Source organism: Carlito syrichta, unplaced genomic scaffold (assembly GCF_000164805.1).
Source record: "Carlito syrichta isolate Samal-C Ts95f unplaced genomic scaffold, Tarsius_syrichta-2.0.1 Scaffold301555, whole genome shotgun sequence".
In the NCBI taxonomy this organism is placed as follows: Eukaryota; Metazoa; Chordata; class Mammalia; order Primates; family Tarsiidae; genus Carlito; species Carlito syrichta.
Window position 1 is genome coordinate 168,021 of NW_007245651.1, and position 16,240 is coordinate 184,260.

The following is a 16,240-nucleotide window of genomic DNA, read 5'->3' on the forward strand; positions in this document are numbered from 1 at the left end:
GTCGAGACCAGCCTGGGAAACATGGCGAGACCACATCTCTACAATAAATAAATTTTAAAAATTAGCCAGGCGTGATGGCGCACGGCTTGTAGTTCCAGCTACTTGGAAGGCTGAGGCAGAATGATCACCAAAGCCCAGCAGGTCAAGACGGCAGTGGCCGTGAGCGACAGTGCCACTGCACTCCAGCCTGGGTGACAGAGTGAAACTCCAACACACACACACACACACACACACACACACAAAGGAAAAAAAGAACAACTAATTATATGTGGAACAGTCTACATTGTACAGGAAAAGTTGTCAAGCCATATATAAGTTACATCTAAATTATCTCAGTACACATAATGGATGTAAATGGTCTTATGTCACCTAGAATAATCTACCACACATCTTATCATACAACAACTCTTTATAAAGCAACCTACCTAAGTCAGATATTGTAGTCTGTGAAGCAAAGACTGAGAGAAGCTACTAAGAGTCTAACCATCACCTTTTCTCTTTCCTTTTTTTCTTTGAAAAGGTTAAAATAAATATTAAAGACTTAATTTGACTGGATAATGAATATCTGGAACATCCAGATGTTTATCTTCCATCGTACTCAATACATCACAAATGTTCACATCATTAACAATTTACATGAAGAGAGCCATACACCGTACATGAAAAGTGCTACTAGATGTACAAAAATTAATCTTAAATGCATGCTCAGAGCCAATCCCTCAGCTTTGAAGCCCAGCAAAGAGGAAAGATGGAACGAATGGAGAGTTTAACTGAAACATGGTGAAGACACTCCTGTCTCACTTCAAAGGCCACACTCCTCAGAAGGGCGATTCACCCTTCCCCCTGCTCAGCTGAGGCTTAGCTCTCTTGACATCATCCCTACCCACAGGCTCAAGTCAGGCCCAGCGCTAGGCTCGTGATCTTTACCTCTCCACTCCCCACCACCTCCTCTAGCAGGCAAACCACAGCACTAACCCAACGCACTGTTTCACAGTTGCTTATTTAGCTACCTGTAACCCCACTGAACTGAAACTAAAAACTCTGCAAATGCAGCAAAGATAGTTTTCTAATTTAATGCCTTATCTTCTATACCTGCACGCGTAGGCCCAGCGTATGACAGATACTAGCACATTCTTAGTCCAAAGAAATGGAAGCTAAATGACAAGCCAGAGACTAACAGATGAGTATTTTTAACTCTTAAATAAGTAGAATGTGATTTAAATAATGCAGAAGGGTCTTACTCCATTTCTTGGCACCACATAGAGAGGCTTTTAAAAATACTTCTACTGTGGAAGCAACGTAACTACATTATATTAGCTATCTGAAATGAAAAATCATGTATACTGTAATTACAATATTTGAGGTCTTTTTTTCTCAAAAGGTACGGAACACTTTCGAAACTTACTGGAGACGAGAATACAGGATTCTAGTGCCCTGCAGACCAGTAAATCCTAGAATGTCACAAAGGCCACTGAAACAAAGAGCTAGGTTTCCTACCAAATTGTTTGTCTCTATTTTAATAACAGTGATAATAACAGCAAACCCAAACATCTTCCATTAATTCTACCAATGTTAATTCTACAGTTTCAAAGCAGGAATGAGAGGTGAAAGTCACAGAGCAAAACACAGCCTGGACCAGTTCGCAAGATGGATGAAGATGAGGAAAGAAACCAGAGAACATCAAAGCAGGCTCTCCCTTCTACAGCTGTTGTCAAATGCTTAGAGCCTCAGATGCAGTTCAGTCATCTGGACCCAACTCCCCTGTACTGTGGGTAGACTACCTGTTTCTGAGGATAAATGAGCTATTCATAGTAGCATTCTTAAAGCTCCTTTAAAAAGCTCCTTAAAAAGAACTCAGAGTCACATCATTTTCATTGTTCTTGTGACCGTATTATAAGCAAGAGATCTCTTTTTGTCAAGCTAACTTAAATGAGTCGAATCCTGCACATCAGAATCTCTCTGGAATCTCAGTGCTAGAGACAACAATTCTGCTAATTCTAAAAGGTTGAAGATAGTTTAAATTCTACTACAGCTGTGCACTGATTGGAGAAGGAAGACAGAAGTAGAAACTCTTTAAAACACTGTCAGACCTCTCTGAAGAGGAACTGTTGACTCCAGGTTCATTCATTCTCTGCTAAATCAAGCTCTCCATGACCTGTCTCCTGCTGATAATGTCCTTCCATGTGGAGAGGCAAAAGTGTTACTCATGCTGGATGTTTATGGGTGTCAACAAAATGACAAAAAAAGAGGAAACTTTCAAAGGAATTAGGCTCATGCTAGTTCGTCTAGGACTAATAGCTATGTTCTAATTGGCATCTCTAGTCCCATAAGAATGAACTCACCTCTGAACATGCTAAGTTTACACCCAGAGAGTAACCTACTGGCAGAGTGATAACGACCAAGAAGCTGGAGCGCTAGCTGTGGCCATGATTACAGAGAGGTTAGAAACACCAAAGCAAGGAAGACCTATGAACATGCCAGGAGGACCCTCTAAAGCTGGCATCACAAGACCTTAGCATATAGTCAGCTTATGAGCAAAGAAGAAGATGAGGCCAAACTGGAAGTACACAAAAAAAACTCCACTGATGTTATTATGAACAGTAGTAGCAGCAGAAACAATTACTATTGTCAAAAATCTAGTGTATACAATCTCCCAAATACTTTTTATCCTAAACAATTTTGGTTTTAGTTTACGTACATTTTGATTCATTGCCATTGAGGTCATTTTTTTTTTTTTGAGTTGGAGTCTCACTCTGTCACCCAGACTGGAGTGCAGTGGCCGCTCCCGGCCACCACAGCCTCGACCTGCTGGGCTTCGGCCATCCTTCTGTCTCAGCCTTCCAAGTAGCTGGAACTACAGGAGCACACTACCATGCCCAGCTAACTTTTTATTTATTGTAGAGATGAGGTCTCGGCAAGTTGCCCAGGTAGGTCTCGAACCCACAGGCTCATGCAATCCACTCACCTCGACCTCCCAAAGCGCTGGGATTACAGGCTGAGCCACCAAGCCAGGCCCATTGAGGTAATTTTAAGAAACAAGGGAAAGGGGAGAAAAATGGAAATTAGAGTATTAATAGGAAATGTAAATAAGTTTTATCTTGTATACCAATTCCAGCTGATAGAGGTTGTGTTGAGAAGGACTGCTTGGGCCAAATGGAAAAGGTCCTAGAAAAAACCCTCCATGGATAAGGGACAGGGAAATTAAGCACCAAAAATATATGTCTGCCATTCGAGGTCAGGTTCTGCGGTTCTCAACTGTGGGTGATTTTGCTTCCTGAGTAATATCTGGCAACGCCTCAAGATGCTTTTAGTTGCCCCAGCTGGGAGTGGTTGCTACTGGTGAAGGCCAAGAATTATGCTCAAGAGGCTCCAGCCTCCCCTCCCCCAAACAAAGAATTATCTGAGCCAGAATACGAATGACGCTGAGGGTGGGAAACCATGGTCCAGTCAAACCTATCTTAGACCAAGGATCCAGGTCTTTGTCAAATGCCATGAAATTTGTCTTCAGAAAGTTTTCCTGAACCACCTCTCCCCATGTCCGAGTAATCTACATAACCTGATTCAGGTTCTAGAACTAGGGAATCAGTTTAATTGACAAAGATCACACTGACCTGTTCTTTTATTGTGATCGCAGACAAATTATTTTACCCCTTAAAGCCTTGGTGTCTTCATCTGTAAGAAGGGGGAATTTGACTAGATGATCTCTGTGTGTGCAGCTACAAAAGACAAAACTCCTTTGAAGTCCTTAATTATACTAAAGGAATAAAACACCTCAAATTAGTAATAAAGCCCTTGTTGATACCCTCTTAAACAAAAGATAATCTTTCTTCATCTTAAAACAAAATGACCAGTTTCAATCTCTGATAATCGAGAGTTACTAGCTGTGCCTAAAATTAAAATTATGCCAAATATTTATATGCTTAAATATTTTCCATCTAAACTCTTGTCTTTAAGATGCTTTGGCTTCTCTCAAGGTTCTTCTATCTTCCTGTTTATCACCATTACACTATCTAATCTTGGCTTCTTTCAACTCTCCCACCACCTATATTCTATCATCATGCATGTTATCAGGACCAATGATATAGTCTCTTAAAATTACACTTCTCATCTCTACAATAAATCAAAAATTAGCCGGGTGTGGTAGCACGCGTCTGTAGTTCCAGCTACTTGGAAGGCTGAGGCAGAAGGATTGCCAGAGCCCAGCAGGTTGAGGCTGCAGTAGCCAGGAGCAGCCACTGCATTCCAGTCTGGGCGACAGAGTTAGACTCCAAATCAAAAAAAAAAAAAAAAATTACACTGCTCTTTTTTAACCTTGTAAATGTCCTTCATCAATCAATTAATCAACTTCAAATATTTCAGCTGTTGAATGTTGGTACCAAAAACAAACTAAACCCAAATACGTAAAGACAATTTAGAGGTACAAAACATATACAACTAATTAAGAAGAGGAAACAATCAAACACATGAAGCCATTAGAATATAAGTTATATGAACTAGCTGATAGCAGGGAAATGTCACCATGAGGGTAAGGGTAAGAAATGACAGAATGAAATTAAATGCTTGCTGCATATAGATGAAAGGTGACCCAGAAACGACCATAAAAATGTTAGGGAAAAAATGCATACGAATCAGATGCTGAAGGCTTGCTGACATTCTGCCAATGGTTTCAAAGGTTGACTCTATCTTTTAAAGGTATGTTAGACAGATATGCCAAATATGGCTGCAAAACTCTAATAACCAATTAATGCTACCTCCAGGGAGACAAATGAGACAGAAACATTTGGAAGTTAATGATTTAAAGTCACACGTGCTAAGTTAAATCACATCCACCAAAGTACAGATCCTGAAAACTACTCTAAAAAAGAAACATTTATATAAGAACATAAGGGGCAGCAAACTTGACCCTAGTTCATCTAGGTCTTAGAAATGTAAGCCAAGTAATTCTCTGAAGCAGAATGTGTATATTTACTCTTAGAGGTCATCTTCTAAAGATTAGGAATGTGCCCTGAACCTAAATTATTTAACCCTTATAGCACATACATTTATATACTTTTCTGGATCCTAACAAATCCTTCTTACTATGTTGCCTTTTGTGGTAGTAAAGTGAATATGTCTACTACCTAGAGTCTACACATACCATAAAGTTAGTATGTTCACCACCAGATTACCAAATAGCAAATGCAAGTTTCTGGTGTCACCTCAGAAGACTGCATTTTGGATAAGTGAATGTTTCCTTTACAAAATAATTCTATGTTTAAATGAGTACACAATTCAAATGAAGAGTAACTCTGTATCTCTACAGCATTTTCTCCAGAAGAAAATCTTTTTGAGAACTTTTCATAACGCTGTCCTTGTTTAAAAACAAATTATAGCGCCTTATGGACTATTTTTCTCCAACTCTAAACTCCGTGGGCTATCACTTCAAGGCTTCTATCAAGCATCTTCCTTTCAATCATATTAACTTTACTGTCATTAGTACTTTTCTTCTGTCTAAGTAAGCTCATTGGTTTAGAGTGTCCATGAAGTTTAACATTCTCGACTTTTAAATCAATAACTCTTAATGTAATCTAATGCACAGTACTCTCAAAACAACATACTACTATGCATTCAATTCATCACATTTTCTTTGTTTTTGTCACAGCAGCAAATAGATAACAGCAAATGAATAGATTTTAAATTGAAAGAATTTGTCAAAGGTTATGTATGTAGTAATTTTCCACTATTTTATTTGTTACTTAATTCTATATAAAAGAATATGAAAGTATAACTTCCCCTTTTAAAATTTAGAAATTATTTTTAATAGTACTCTTAATATAGCCTTTGACAGTGACTCAAAATAAAATTCTGCCTGTTTGCACTGAATGTATCCTAGTGCATCAAATACTAATTGGAGCCATAAGAAAATACAACACTTATATCATACTTTTAACTGTTAAAAGGGATTACCAAACAATCAAAAAGTCCCTAACATGGTCAGAAAAGAGCTACTTGTAGAACAACCTACTGGCAAAATGAGTAAAAAAGAGCAGCAAGGTTTTCCAGGATATCAGTAAAGGTTTAAAAAAATCCCTGGAGCCAGGCTCAGTGGCTCAGCCTGTAATCCTGTGCCTTTGGGAGGTTGAGGTGAGTGGATTGCCTGAGTCCGCAGGTTCGAGACCCGCCTGGGCAGGCAAGACCTCAACTCTATAATAAATCAAAAAAAATTAGCTGGGCGTGGTAGCGCGTGCCTGTGGTTCCTGCTACTTGGAAGGCTGAGGTGGAAGGATCGCCAGAGCCCAGCAGGTCGAGGCTGTGGTAGCTGGGAGCGGCCACTGCACTCCAGTCTGGGCGACAGTGAGACTCCAACTCAAAAAAGAAGAAGAAAAAAAAAAACCCTGGAGTGATACATTTAGTAATGTCTTTTGGATTCATTAAAAGACTGATGTATTAAATAAGTGCTTGACACCAATAGTAGAAACACACCTGATTTTCTTTCCCATATCTTTACTTTCTGATTCTTCAGAGTTTCTGTACTTATCTGGATCTGGCAGTGTGCTTGGATCAAATCCATCATCATCATCTTCACTCCAATCCAGGAAGGCCTCCTCTTCATCTTTGGCCTAAAAAACACAAGGGAAATTGTGGTTTAAGAAGTCAGCTGGTGAATAGTCAGGTTTGATTTCTAGACCCAAATAGATACCTCTCTAATTGACATCCTTAAATCAGTAGCTTTCTGTTCTGTGAGGCCCTTTATGTGGCTTTCAGAGTCACAACCATTTGCAAAGAGGAAAAAAAAATCATTTAAAAAATATCGCCAGGCTCGGTGGCTCAGCCTGTAATCCCACGCCTTGGGAGGCTGAGTTGAGTGGACTGCCTGAGCCCGCGGGTTCGAGACCCACCTGGGCAGGCAAGACCTCATCTCTACAATAAAATAAAAAAATTAGCCGGGTGTGGTAGCGCGCGCCTGTAATTCTGGCTACTCGGAAGGCTGAGGCGGAAGGATCGCCGGAGCCCAGCAGGCCGAGGCTGCGGTGGCCGGGAGCGGCCACTGCACTCCAGTCTGGGTGACAGAGTGAGACTCCAACTCAAAAAAAAAAAAAAAATATGAATCAGAAAGTAAATTACTATTGAGTTCCTTAGACTCAACACAGGGCAAAACTGTTCATTTCTTTATTTCCATGTAACTCAACTATCAAAGAAAAAAAAGTCAGGTGCTTTTGAGAGGCTGAGGCGAGAAGATTGCCTGAGTCCATGGGTTTGAGACCCACCCAGGCAATTTGGCGAGACCTCGTCTCTATAATAAATCAAAAATTAGCTGGGCATGGTAGCACGTGCCTGTAGTTCTGGCTACTTGGAAGGCTGAGGTGGAAGGATCGCAGGAGCCCAGCAGGTTGAGGCTGCGGTGGCCAGGAGCGTGCCACTGACCTCCAGCCTGGGTGACAGAGTGAGACTCCAAATCAAAAAAAAAAAAAAAAAAATGTCAGGTGCTATTACATGTTCCTATAGTCTCAGCTACTTAGGAGGCTGGGATGAGAGGAACATTTGAGCCTAGGAGTTAGAGGCTGTAGTAAGCTATAATTATATGGCTGTACACCAGCCTAGGAGACAGAGCAAACTTCATCTTTGTTTTAAAAAATAAAACTTAAAGTTACTTTGGCACTCTTGTCCACACACATGTTTCAAAACCACCAAAAATACTATATAAAACTATAAAAGACCAGAAGCAAGAGAATGGTAACATTTGTCTGATTTTATGACCATAATAGTCTACATTGTAAAAACAATCAAATCTGTACAAATTTATTTCTAGTAACGGTTTTTCTACATTCAAACACAAGTTCAAAGTTACTAATAACACTGGGAAAAGGGGGAGGAACACCAAGAAATAGGGAAAGCAATAATAATGAACGAAGGGGAATTCATGGAAGAAGTTGTGATCTTTCCAGTTTCATGCAAGTAGGTAGGTGGGCAGGCTTCTTGTTTTTACTTTGTGGTAGTTAATATACTTTTGTCAAAGAATAAAATAACACAATATTAAACTTACTACACATTTATGTTATGAACATCACTTGTAACACATTTATTTCTGATAGATTGGTTTTGCCACCTAGTACATAAACTCAAACAAGCATTGAATTAAAAATTATAAGCAGAACTAAAAAAAAAATTCAGGGTAAGTGTCTCTAAGTTCTCCATCTTTACAATTCTCCACACAAGTGAGACAAACTTTAATAATTAATTAATGTCAAATGATTGATGGTCTTTTCCAGAAACTAAAGAATTCAGAATAGCACAGCGATCCACTGTGCTATGCTATTCACTACAGAAGTCCTTTAAAACTTTTCAACAGCTCTCCCTGAATAACCTCTAAACATAACAAAAAGGGGGAAGAAGTAAAGAAAATAAGGATTAGTCACCACTGCAAAGTCCCTTCTTGCTTTCCTGATAAAGGTCCCTGGTAGAAATTAAAGGTTTGGAAAGAAATGGGGTGGGTGGGAAGGTGTACCATTAGAAACAGGAAGCAGCAGCACACTTGATGGCCACTTTATATTATCATCTACTTGAAAATAACCAAAGATACCAACGAAACTTGAATGTCATGATATTCTCAAGAACATTAATCTCCTGGGCTACAAGATGTTTCCAATTTTCCCATCTGATCCTTTAAAGGAATGTATCTTCTTTGTGGAGGCAACACACTCAAAACAGTTCTCAAACCTTTTTGTCTCTGGACACCTCTACACTTAAAAAAAAAAAAAGAAAAAAGGAGGACTCCAAAGGGCTTTCGTTAATGTGGAGAATATCAACTGACATTTACTGTGCTAGAAATTAAAACTAATACTCTTTAAAAATACATTTATCAACTCATTCAATAATAAACTCTCTACCTACGAGCATACAAAGTCTATTTTATTAAAGATAGCCGTGATTTCCAAAACTGAAAAACATCATTTTACAATTTTGTAAGGTTTTTTCACGTCTGGCTGAAAAGGTGCTAGCTGAACTCTCAAATCTGCTTGCTCTTCATGCAATCTGTTGCGATATGTTGTTCTGCTTGAAGTACATGAAGAAAATCTGGTCTCTCGTTGATAAATAGGTAGTTTGGAAAAGGAGCGGTAATAGTATAACCTATTCAGATAACTGGCTATTCTCTGACTCCTTAACCAACCTTGAAGAGCGGTAGAGTCTTAAAAAGTAGTTACAATGTGGAATCCTAAACCATTTCAATACACTTTGACTCGCTGCGCTCCAGCGATCATTCCACCTCAGACTTCCAAGTAGCCGGAACTACAGGCACGCAGTACCATGCCCTGCCAATTTTTGATTTATTGTAGAGACTAGGTCTTGCCAAGTTGCCCGACTGGTCTTGAACCTGTGGGCTCAGGTAATCCACTCGCTTTGGCCTCCCAAAGTGCTGGGATTACAGACTGAGTCACTGAGTCCGGCCTAATACACTTTTTGTATTTTGTTAACAATAAAATCCATTGGTCTACCTTGTACTTCGAATGGATCTTTAACCAATGAATGATTTTGTAACACTGAGTTATTTAGATCCTCCTTATGTTGACACATTTCATTATGCTATGCAATATTTTTCAAAATCATATTTGTGAATATCACCATCAATGCCATTTTTAAAAAAAAAGTCTTTTAAGGTGTTGGAAAGCTGTTGGTGGTATAAGTTTTCCAAAGTCAAATATTACGTATTGGTGAAAACAAGTTGTCTACGAATTTTTTCTGAAAATCTTCAAGACTTTACCTTCCGTTGTTTTCCTTGAAAAACAAACAAGCATCATTTTCCTGATAGCTTTAAACATTTCTGCTTATCATAATGTTTGACTACAATGTATCCAGGAATGGTTTTCTTTATATTCATCCTTCTTGGGGCTCTGTAAGCTTCTTGAAATCTGTAATTCATGTCATTCGCTAAATCTTGCAAGTTTTCAGCCATTATTGCTTCAAATACACATGTCTCTCTTTCACCTCTTCTTTCAGCTGTTCAAACACATGTATATTAGACCTCGTCACAGGTCTCAGAGGTTCTGTTCATTTCCCATCTTTTTTTCTCTCCCCTGTTCTTTAGATAGGGCAATTTCTGCTGAGTCTTTAAGTTTGTTGTCCTATCTTCTGACATTTCCTAACTGCTTTTGAGCCCATCTAGCAATTTTTTAAAATTTTAATAATTATACTTTTTAGTACTAGGATACCAAGGTTGGTTTTTCTTTATTTTTTAAATAGTTTTCACTGCTCAGATCAGATCACTTTTATTCACTGATGCCATGTTTTCTTTTAATTCTCTGAACTTGTTTTTAAAAACTGCTTTAAGTCTTTGCTAAATTCACATCTGGGCCAAGAGTCAGTTCTGTTAATTGTTCTTTCCTTTTTTTTTTTTTGGAGTCACAGTCTGACACTGTCACCTAGGCTGGAGTGCAGCAGCACACTCACAGCTACCTCAGCCTTGACCTGCTGGACTCAGGTGATCCTTCTGCCTCAGCCTTCCAAGTAGGTGGAACTCCAGGTGTGTGCCACCATGTCCAGCTTTTTAAAAAAAATTTATTGTAAACCGGGCTCGGTGGCTCAGCCTGTAATCCCGCACCTTTGGGAGGCTGAGGTGAGTGAATTGCCTGAGCCCGCGGGTTCGAGACCTGCCTGGGCAGGCAAGACCTCATCTCTACAATAAATAAAAAAAAATCAGCCGGGCGTGGTAGCGCATGCCTGTAATTCCGGCTACTTGGAAGGCTGAGGCGGAAGGATCGCCGGAGCCCAGCAGGTCGAGGCTGCGGTGGCCGGGAGCGGCCACTGCACTCCAGTCTGGGCAACAGAGTGAGACTCCAACTCAAAAAAAAAAAAAATTTACTGTAGAAACGAGTTGTCTGGTTTGGTCTTGAACCCCCTGGGCTCAAGTATCCTCCCGCCTCCACATCCCAAAGTGCTGGAATTACAGGCATGAGCCACCATGCTGGTTTGACTGCTTTTTGCTTGGGTATAGATCACATTTTTCTGTTTAACTGCATGTCAAATTTTTTTCTTGTAGAAAACGTATGCCTATAGCTAATATGTTACAACACTAGATTCTGTCATGGTTTCTGAGGATTAGTCAACTCGCATTCTAATAGGCAGTTCCCTTGCCTGGGTTCACACCGCAAACTTGAATCCAAGGTATGCAGCCACTCACCTCTGTTTGCTCTTAAGGCTTCCAGTCACTGCTTTTAAGCATGGTTTCCTATGGGTCACCCCTGAGCCTGTGAAATGTAGTATTCAGCTAAGGATTCAGGCAGAGCTGGGCCTACCCTCTCTGTGGTTGCCTCTGGGGAGTCCCCTAATTTCCGCTGTCCTGCTGGCTTTGAGATCTGTTCTCTGACACTTCAAGCAGAATACTTCACTCAACCTCATTAACACTCACACTACCATTTGATATGCCCCTGGAATATACATTACAAAGTTGGTGGCCTTCACAAAACACCGGAAATTTTAAAAAATAAGAGAAAAACTGGAAAGTCAGACAGTATAAATACCTCACTCTGGAATACTGGAATACTGTACAGTATCCCAGCATGAATGTTTATTTGAAGGACAATGCTAATGCAGAAAGATAAAAATAAACTATCAAAATACTATTTGGATTGGTGTTACTTATGACTTTTGTAAATGACAACATTCCAGCCTTGTGACTTCCTGACCTACAAAATGACTGCAATGCTGATGCCACACCACATTGTCTGTGCTGCATCAGTCAATTCATGACAATGACAAATGAATTTAAGTTGGCAGTCATTCCTCTCAGAAACACAATTTCAAACCACTAATAGTGTAGGACAGACAGAACAAAAGAAATTTGATACTGACATTTTGCCTTTTGTTCATTCTTTGAGATGGTTAGAAATACGTAACATAAAATATGCAATACCTGTTGTATGACAAGCATAATGTGTCTCTAGCGAACAATACCTTTAATTTATTAGAAAACAAAAACTATTATCAGTGACAACAAAAACAAGGCACAAATACAAGTTATTAAGTTAGAGTTTTTACCATAATAAAAACATTCTGGAGAAAAGTACTCTTTTTCCTTCTGGCCAGGTCTAGTTTAATGTGTGCTCTTTCTAGATGCACACAATAACAAAGACAATGGACATTCTAATTACTGTCTCTATCTTTGGTTTCATAAATCATTTAAGATAATTTTCAGATATGGCACCCTTCTCAATCGGTATCTCCTTTTGGACTCATTTTCACGAACGATAGCACAAATCTTTTCTGACACACCTGTTACCCCACAACTGATTGTGACATGTCAATGTGTTAAGACACCATGGCTGGAAAGTCACAGCTATAAGTAAAGAGAAAATATTTAAGTATTTTAGCAGGAGTAAAGATGATCTGAGCAAAGCAGTGAAAACTATTTAACAAACAAGCCAACCTGGGTCTCCTAGAGCTGAAAAGTCTAATTACTGAAATAAAAAACTTGCTAGAGGGGCTCAAAAGCAAGAGATGTCAGCAGACAGGACTGCAAACCTGAAGACCCAGTACCAAATTAAAATCTTTGAAATGGGACTGGTTCTTGAGGGTATAGCATGTATAGGAAGGATATCAGTTTTAGACTACAGTAATCCAGGTGAAGCCTGAGGGGATCAATGAGGTGCGTGGCAGTGGAGATGCAGGTGGGCAACAGGTATGAGAGGCGTTAGGGCAGGAGAACCAGCTAGATTCTGTGGGCCACATGAGTACTACGGTAGACAATGCTTGTGCCCCCCCATTCTTATGTCAACACCCTGATCCCAATGTGATGGTCATGAAGGGGAGCTCTTATGAATGGGATTAGTGCCCTTAAAAGAAGGTGAGGAGGACTGGCTAGTTCTCCATGTGAGTGAGTAAGCTAAGTGAGAAGCTAGCCATCTGCAAACCAGTAAGCAGTCTTTCACAAGATACTGGATCTGTTGGCTCCTTATATTGGACTTTTCAGTCACTGGGTTCGTCGTTTAAATTGTCTGTTAGTCTATGGAATTTGTTATAGAAGCCCACACTGACTGAGACAAGTATATAATATATTCAAGAGAATCAATATGCACAGAAGCATAGATGTACACATTAGACCCATGTTAAATATGGAAACTAAATTTTAAAAAGCAGTTTAGCAAACGCTCTGAAGATACCTTATAAAAATATGCCATGGTCTGTATGTTTGTAACCCTCAAAAATTCTACTTGTTTACCCCAAGGTTATAATATGAAGAGGTGGGCTTCTGGGAGATGATTAGGTTTAAGGGTGGCACACCTGAATGGGATTAGTGCCCTAAAGAGGCCTGAGGGAATGTGTTCTTCCATCCCTTCCATGATCTAAAAACACAGCAAGAAGGTGCCCTCTATGAAGTAGAAAACAAACCTTCACCAGACCCCAAATCCACTGGCACCTTGATCTGGAACTTGCCAGGCTCCAGAACAGTGAGCAAGTAATTTCTATTGTTTATACTTATTTATTTTTGTGAGTTGGGGTCTCACTCTGTCACCCAAGCTAGAATGCAGTGGCACAATCACAGCTCACCACAGTTTTGACCTCCTGGGTCCAGGAAATCCTTTCACCTCAGCCTCCCAAGTAGCAGGGACTACAAGTGCACACCACCACACTCAGTTAATTTTTTTATTTTTGTAGAGATGAGGTCTTCACTATGTTGCTTAGGCTAGTCTTGAATCCTCCTGCCTCAGTCTCCCACAGTGCTTGGATTACAGGCATGAGTTAATACATCCATCCTGATTTCTACTGTTTACATATTACCCAGTCTAAGGTATTTTGTTATAGCAGTCTAAATGGATTCAGACAGAAATGCCTTTATTCAACAAATCTTTGTTAAGCAGCTATTATGTGTGCCAGACACACTCCTAGTTTCTGGGAATACAGCAGCAGACACCATAATGTCCCCGACCCGATAATAAACTGAGCTGTTCTAGGACAGTTACCCACATATGCGTTACAATAAAAGCCAGGTTCTGCTACTTCAGGGCAGCCAATCAAGAGGGAATCGACCATACAGGCCCCGTGATATGTCTAACATTTGACAGAAAGCAGTTTTCAACTTAGGCTCCCCTAACACTGGCTGGTGGATTATAGATCCTCGCTGCCGACATGTCTCTTCATACACTTCCAGGTTGGAAGCTGCAACCTCATTGGTAAGTAGCTCTCCCATCCCTCTTGACCCTCCCAGCCTGCTCCAAACAAAGCCAGAACCCCCCACTATCACACACGCTCAGCCTCTTCTCTTAAGGCCCTGAGTGCTAGGGGAGTAGAGCCCACCCACTCAGAGATCAATTATATCTAGGAACATAGTCGCACTACCTCTGAGGAAATTATTCCACCTAAAATAGTTTTTCCTAAAATAGTTTTTCCTAAAATAGTTCGCTGGAAGATTCATCTGTAAGTAGGACAGGTGAAAATATCCAAAACAATAAATGTTATTCGACTAGTTCTTTTGGTTTTGGTCATGATGATGGAAAGAAACACAGAAGTGTCATTCTCCTACAATAAAATTACAAAGTGCTCTGACATACATTATTGAACTTGATCTTCCAACCCTGTGAAGTAGGTCAAACAAGATGTATCATTCCCATTTTCAACATTAAGAAACTGGGATTCAGACAACTAAATTAATTGCCAAGGTCATACAAATCTGGACCTATGCTAGGTTTTTCTCCTATGTCACTCGAATCTCAAATCTCACCATGAAGTTTTGGACGTTCTTATACAATGTGTTTCCAGCATCAAGCATGTTTACAAACTTCATAAAGCAAGCAGGTACTTCCTGTCACCTTGCATGTGGCCATCTCCATTCTCCTTACGCTGGTCTCCCAAGCCTCTATTTTCTGTGGCCTACAGTACCAGGACAGCTGCCTAACGGGTCTCGCTACAAATATTCTTTCCCCCCTTCTGACCACTCAGTTCTCTGTGTTGTAAACAGAATGTTTAAATGCATTTCAAACCTGATCATGTCTGTTACCTGCTTGCAACACATTTTCTTTCTTCTAGGTCCTGGCAGATGACAAGCCTCCTTCTACCTCAGGTCTTTCTACGTGCTGTCTCTATACTGGATGCTCTTCTGCAATCCTTTTCCTGGCGTGGTGCCTTCTAACATCAACGTATGTTGTCTTTTCACACCAATTCTCCAATGCCAGTGGTTGCTCAGCAATTCAATTCCACCCTGACACTAACTGCACGGAGTACGCTAACAGACCCACAAGGTCAAGGGCTCAGTCCCACAAGAATGCCTCCACTTCCGGCACCAGCAGCCTAGCAGACTACAAATTCAGAGGTTCCCACAACCTTCCCCCTCGGGTTCTGTAATTCTCTACAACTATTTACAGAACTCAGGCAAGTGCTTTAGCTATGATTATCAGTTACACTGAGGCCCCAACTCAGAAACAGCTAGATGGAAGACATGAATAGGACAAGGCATGGAGTGGGAGTGGGGGACAGAGCTTCCATGCCCTCTCTGGGTGGGACAACTTCCCAGCAAATGAACGTATCCACCAGTGCAGAAGTTCTCAGAACTTACTGTTCAAAGATCTTTATGATTCACTTGTCAGCCATCACCTCTCCTCCAGAGAAGTAGAGGAAATGGGACCAAAAGGTTCCACCACAATGAAGTATTTGGTCTTTTGGTGAGCAGCCCCTATCCTAAAGCTATCTAGAGACCCCCATCCTGAGTCATCACATTAGCATCAATGTCAGTGTGCTAAAAAGGAGCTTCCTATGAACAAGAGACACTCTTATCACACAGGAAATGTCAAGGGTATTAAGGGTGCTCTGTATTGGGAACCTGGGACAAAGATCAAATATATTTTTTATAATGTCTCCCTGATAACACAAGTCATCAGGTCTCAGATCAAACATTTCTAAACATCACTTTCTTAGTTAAAAAAACCTGTAGATTTCTCTTCAATGCCACAGAACTACATCTAACGTGAATTCATTAATTGTTTAGCATCTGTATCCCTCACTAAGCAGTGAGTTCCATTAGAGCAGAGGCCATGATCTGTTCACTGCAATAGTCAATAAAAAGCAAAGTACGGGCTCTCAATCAATATCTGATAAATAAATAAATATGTGAAAATATTAAGGTGGACCTGTGATATCACTGATAATCTAAATGTTAAGCATTATAATTGCTCTAATCTATATGACCACATAGGACATCTCATTTACAAAAATAAATGTATTTCCTGTTTGATCAAACAAATAATATATGAATAATAAATAAATACAATTTTTT

The 16,240-nt window shown here is 40.1% G+C and overlaps 1 protein-coding gene across 1 annotated transcript in view; it reads right to left on the bottom strand.

The window, feature by feature from the left end:
* Positions 1-16,240, bottom strand: part of DDX10 (DEAD-box helicase 10) — a 273,197-nt gene that overhangs the window by 18,668 nt on the left and 238,289 nt on the right. The window contains exon 17 of the mRNA XM_021710807.1: positions 6,463-6,599. Within this exon, the coding sequence (XP_021566482.1) occupies positions 6,463-6,599 (137 nt within the window). The remainder of the gene's footprint in view (positions 1-6,462; positions 6,600-16,240) is intronic.